General features: G+C 40.6%; 1 protein-coding gene across 3 annotated transcripts in view; it reads left to right on the top strand.

Annotated features, from left to right (window-relative positions):
* Positions 1–6,000, top strand: part of PLCL2 (phospholipase C like 2) — a 253,391-nt gene that overhangs the window by 151,665 nt on the left and 95,726 nt on the right. The window contains exon 4 of one of the 3 annotated variants that reach the window (XM_019508678.1): positions 57–914. The exons of the other annotated variants lie outside the window; for them this stretch is intronic. Within the exon in view, the coding sequence (XP_019364223.1) occupies positions 57–128 (72 nt within the window). The 3' untranslated portion in view covers positions 129–914. Of the gene's footprint in view, positions 1–56; positions 915–6,000 lie in introns of those variants that run through there. 3 annotated transcript variants of the gene reach the window in all.

Genomic DNA, 6,000 nt, shown 5'->3' on the forward strand with positions numbered 1-6,000 from the left:
GGACATTTATAACATCTTTTTCAGCATTTAACAGTGTTTTATTTTTTCCCCTCAAGTTCATGAACTGCAGCTTCCTCTGTGTGATACTTCAGCATACACTCTGCTGGTGTCATCACACCCATCACTGAACACTGCTGTATACTGAAGCCTGGAGATAAGGCAAGTGCTTCTTCCACACCATTGCATGTTTTTAATGTCTTATGCCCTATAGGATAACTCATGGGAAAAGTAAAAACTTTATAAAACTGTGCAATGGCAAGGGAAAAAATACTTATCTTGTTCCCAAAGTCAGGCTTCAGTCTGCAGCATTGTTCAGTAATAAGTATGATGACACCAGCAAAGCATATGCTGGGACATCATCCAGCGGAAGCCAGCTGTCACAAAGAACCTGTTTGTCTGTGTATCAGTTTTTAATTTAATGATGAGGTAGCTAATCACTGAAACTTGGTTGGATAATGCTGTGGGATCAGCTTTGTTGCAGTTGGCATCTGTCAGGTTTTTGGTTCAGTATGCTTAAGCCACTTGATATGTCTGCAAGTAACACAGGTAGCCATGTAAATTGGGCAACTGGCACTATCCATTAACCAAGTATCATTGATTCCAATTTTAAAAGATCCACTCTTATCAAATTAAGCACTCTGTTTAATTTGTGCTTCCTAGAGATAGGGTCTAGCTGCCACTGGTCTTCATTTACTTCTGCATATTGATACAAATGAAAGCCATCTTGTTAGTTGACAGAGGCCATATGTGTTTGAAGACACCAAAACTGATTTTGCTTGCTGACCTTGGCATGCACTTGGATGATGAATCCTCAAAATAATGTTAGTGTTTTGTCTCTATTATAAGTAGCCATGTGATTATTACAGATGGTTACAGGTTGAACTCATATACATGGCTAAGATGATATTGTAGGTTAGATAGTGGCAAATTAAGACAGTGATATGAAGCAATTTGCTGCATTTTTACCTTAGGGGCTATCTGTTCTGTTGGGACAAGTAATTCCATTTGGACTGCCCACTTTAATGGAGTCATAGCAGTACTAGTAGAGTCTGAGAGAAGATAACCTTTATTTGCTAGGCTGCGAGGTACAGGTTATTGTAGGATGTTACAGTAATCTTTTGTTTATGGCCACTGACAGGACTTTACCTTCACAGCTTACTATGGCTTGCAACAGAAGAATTTAGGGGAGTTGAACTTTTGTGATAGAAATATTAGACTGAAGCTGATCTATTGTGTTGTAACTGAACTCTGTAAGATAAAGCTGTGTGGGAAGTAAAAACAAGTTCATTGCCTCTTCCACAGACAAGGTTCTTTGGGTAAATCTGATATATTTCATTAGACCAACTCAGATAGTTGGAAAAATTCTTCTTTGAAAGCTTTCAGGTATAGATACCCTTTGTCAGGCTGAGGAAGTATCTGCAGTTGGTCTGTGCTCTTCCTTGATCAAATAGTAAAGCAGCCAGAGCCCAGTATGTGTGCAAGAAAGCCAGTCAGTAAAAATGTCAATGGGTAAGAGACAGGTGTGGGGGAGGGAGTGGGAGGAAGGGGAATGACTGCAGCTGTAGTCAATGGATGAGAGACAGGTGGGGGCGGGGAGGAAAGGGGAATGAATATGACTGGTACAAAGTGGAGAGGTTACCTGAGGAGTCCGAGGTTAGGCAGGTTATGATTTATCATAAATACAGTGTCTATGTTTAGTCCATGATTTTTTTGTATCCAGTAGACTAATGCAGTGAAGTTCGTAGGCTTGTCTGTGAAAGGTGTTTTGTAAACTTCCTTTGAGGATTAGAATTGAGAGATTGGAGAGAGAATGGTTTTCTTGTGAGAAATGTGCCCCCACAGGTAATTGGATATTCTTGTCTTTGATAGATTTCTGGTGTGCATCCATTCTGGTACACAGTTGTTGTTTGGTTTCTCCTGCATATCTTCCATCAGGGCATTTGATGCACTGGATGAGATGTATAACATTTCTAGAGGTGCGGTTGTAAGATCCAGGACTGGTGATGGTTCTGTTTTGGGGGTGTAGTAATTGTAAGGGTGGTGGAGATATGGTGGCAGATTATATTTCTTGTCATGGCATGGTCTGGATCCATTTGGTGTGTTTTGGGCTGTAGGAAGTTTGCTTCTGGTGATGAGGTAGGCAGGGTTTGGTGCTTGTTTACAGGCTAGGGTGGGTGGTTTTGGGAAGATCTGTTTAAGAATTGGGTCGTCTTTCTAGTATGGGTTGCTATTTGAGGATTTTCCATGTAGGTTCCAGGGAGGGATGATATGTCATAGTCAGTGGTGTGCGATTCATGGGAGATTTTTTTCTGTACTGCTGAAGAATTTTGGGTGACTCTTTCACAAGTGCAATCTGTCTCTCCGGAGGAGCGTCCTTGTTGAATGAAAGCCCAGTTGAGATATGTGAGGTGACAATTGTGGGTGTTTTCCTCAGGGCAAATTTGGTGATATTGGAGGACATAGCTGTATATCACAGCTTTCTTTAGGGTAATTGCTGGTTTTGTGTAGATATGTATGTTGCTCTATGGGTTTCTCGTATATGGTAGGCTGTATTTTACCATTCTGGGTAGTGACCATGGTGTCTGAAAAGGAACTGTTGGTGCTGGAGTATTCAATAAATAGTCTGATGCTTGTTGAATATCTGATGGAAGGCAGTCATACAATACAGGTTTTCAGTCCAAACGATGGTGTCATTGATATATCTTAAGTATAGCAAGGGTTTGATAGTGCAGTCCTTGAAGAATTATTCTTCCATGTGGATCATAAAAAGCTTGGTGCATTGTGGGGCCATTTCTGTGCCCATAGCTTTGCCCATGGTCTGGAGGAAGTGTTGATTATTGAAGGTGAAGTTGTTATGTGTGAGGATGAAGTGTATAAGTTCAGTAATATCTTTGGGTCTGTACTCTGAGTTGTAATTTTACTCTTGTAGATATATAAGGCAGGCTTGGATGCCATCCTGGTGTATGGGATGTTGGTGTATAAGCTGGTAACATCCATGGTGACTAGGAGGGTATTGCTGGGAAGGTGGCCTTTTTGTAGAAAGTCTGTGGTATCTTGGACACAAGTCACTCGTTGGGTGACGAGAGGTTTTAGGGTGGATTCAATGAAACGTGACATTTCCTTGGTGAGGGTTCCATGATTGGATATGATAGGTCTGCCAAGGTTCCTTTGTTTGTGGATTTTAGGAAACATGTAAAAAGTCCCTGGGTTGGGTATTGAGGAGATCAAGTCCTGTAGCTTTTCTTGAAGTTCTGATGGAAATGATTTGATAGTAGTTTTGAGTTTGAAGATGAAAAGGGGAGTAGGATCTTCCTCTAGTTTTTTGTAGTAGGTGGTGTCAGAGAGTTTTCTGTTGGCTGCTTTTATGTAGTCTTCATCGTTAAGGATAACTATAGCTCCTTTATATGCTGTTTTTATTACTATTTGATGGTTAGATCTTAGGGATTCTATGGCCCTTCTCTCTAAGAGGGAGAGGCTGTTATAGTGGTGTGTGTTGTTGATTATTTCCTCGTTCATTTTTTCTCTGAAGCAGTGACTATAGCAGTCAAGGTTAGAATTTTGTCCACTGTAAGGTGTCCAATCTGAGGTTTTTTTGGTTTTGGGGGGGGATTTTTTTTCCTCTGTTGTCAAAGGATGAAGTATTGTTGGAAGTGGATTCATTTTGGTTGTGGAAATATTTCTTGAGGAGGCAGCATTGGAAGAATTCTTCTAGTTTTTCACATTAAAGTATTTTATTAGGGTATTTTTCTGGATAGAAATTCAGGCCTTTAGAGAGGACAGATTTTTCAGCTTTGGTAAGTGTGTACATGGAGAGATTGATGATATTTGAGGGTCGGTTGCTTCTTTCAGTTTCATCAAGTTTGAGGTTGGAATGCTGTAAGGTGTTGGTGTTGTTTCTCTGAAAGCCGTTTTGTTGTTGGGAAAATTGTTCCTAGAGTAATTGGTTCCATTTCTTCTTTTTATGTTGGATGGATGTTGTAGAAAATATTTGGTAGTCTCTTTGTATACATTGTATAATGTTTGGGAAGATGTCTGGGTTTTTTTTCTTTTAACTTGTAGCATGTGGTGATTTCCTTCCTGAGTTGATCTCTTTTGCAGTAGGTTAGGTGAAGAAGATGATTTCTAAGTTGCTCTGAAGTTCTTTTGCAAAATTGTGAAACATATTTGGAGTTGTGTGTAGTAGTCAGGGGATTGAAGATGTTTAGTCATCTGGAAATGATGTTGTGTTTCTTGCACAGGCTTAGAAAATATGTTGCTGTTGAATCTGGCTTCTTTCTTTTTCATGTTGTGTAATTGCCTCTTGCAGCACCTGGGAAAACTTGATCAGCAGATATGAGTGCTGTTCAGCTCGCTTAATTTTCATCACCCACCTTGGTTTCTGATTTCAGTTTCTGGTTACTTTGCAAATACAATAAAGTATCTCAGACCAGTTAGTATGCTTCTGTGAATGCAGAATGGTATCTTGAGGGGAGAAATAGTAAGAGTTTTGTGGTTGAGTTTAGGCCACCAATGCTCATGCAGAAGTACTAGAGATGTTGGAAGCTGTTTATCCAACAAATTATCCTTTGGACTCATAGTCTTTCTGAGTGATGAAAGCCAACAGAATAAAGAAATGGGTCCAGGTTACATGGAATTTGTTAATGCGTGCCTTAATGAGAGCATAATGTATATGTAACTTCAGCTCTAGAAAGGGGCATTTATAATCAGTGTAACCATCATTTAATATCTAATCTTAAGTTTCTTGTTAAAAATGTAATAGGTCTGGCTGAGCCCCACTTTTGATTGATTACTGGTTTGCTGTAATTGAACCTCTGTGCTTTCAAGTTAGCTGGGCCTGGCCAGTATCCAGTCACTGTTTTTAGTTCAGAACCTCTACAGCACATTCCCTCTACAGCACAAGTACAGATTTCCTTCCTGGCACCCTTCCTGGGAATGAAGGATTCTGCAGTTTAATTTGCCTAGGCCTAAAGCAAAGACTTTGTATAGGAGTTTATAAAACCATGGTAATCTCTTGCTTCCTGCAGTCCTTTTGCTGTGCAAGGCTGATTGGCCTATGAGAGAGCAGGAGAGCCTTGATGGACCTTGCTCTTAAGTAAGGTTTTTTTCTTGTGCTGTGTGATTGATCAATTTTCAAGCTCCAGTTAGATTGCTAAAGTCCCAACCCCTTCAAGTCCATTAGGGGGAACTAATTTTCTTTATTCTGGTCATTCTTGTAATAAAAGTATTGTTTAGACAGTCATCCTTAATGACTCTTGTGTTAGGGTATGTTTACACAGCAAATAAAAGTGCTGACAAATTGTGGGTAGGTATGCCTGCACCAGCTTTAATCTAACTAGCAGAGGTATGCTTGCCCATGCTATAGTCACATCTTCCTTTGCTCTCTAGACATAAGTCAGTTTAGGGAAATGAAAAGTGTTAAAATAAACTGCCTTGGTTTGCCCTTGACATTTTCAGGCAGTTGGTGACATGCACAAAATGTAAATCCCATTTTTCAAAATAGTGTTTGCAATGTCAAGTTAGGCTTACATTTTAACATTGACTTGTATAGTCAGCATATCGGTCCATCACAAACACTGAGAAGGTTGATAAGTGATAAATACAACCATGCTTTGAATGGCTACTGTAGCACTTTTTTTCTCTTCAATAGCATATTGCTCCCCAGTCTGGAACAAAAGTGTACACACAAAGATTGTTGATACTAGAGGTGCACCGATACATCTGTCCCATATTGGAGTGGTACCTATATAAGGAAAATTGACTGCATCAGCAACTGGGTTTTTTTGGCTGAGGTTGCCAATTAATGCCACCGATAAATGCCCTATGCATGTGAGCAGCCAAAGCGCAGCATACAGGCCACCAAGAGCTCAGCCTGGCAGCGTAAAGAGCAGCTGGGTCTGGCTGGTAAGTCTGTTGTAAGGGAAGGGCCATGGGTTGGGGGCAGATCAAGGCCCCAGTGGTGTGGGAGGGAGTGGGGCTGGGGCAGGCACTGCACAGCCAGGG

Source organism: Gavialis gangeticus, unplaced genomic scaffold (assembly GCF_001723915.1).
Source record: "Gavialis gangeticus isolate Ggan-Ray unplaced genomic scaffold, GavGan_comp1, whole genome shotgun sequence".
Classification (NCBI taxonomy): domain Eukaryota; kingdom Metazoa; phylum Chordata; order Crocodylia; family Gavialidae; genus Gavialis; species Gavialis gangeticus.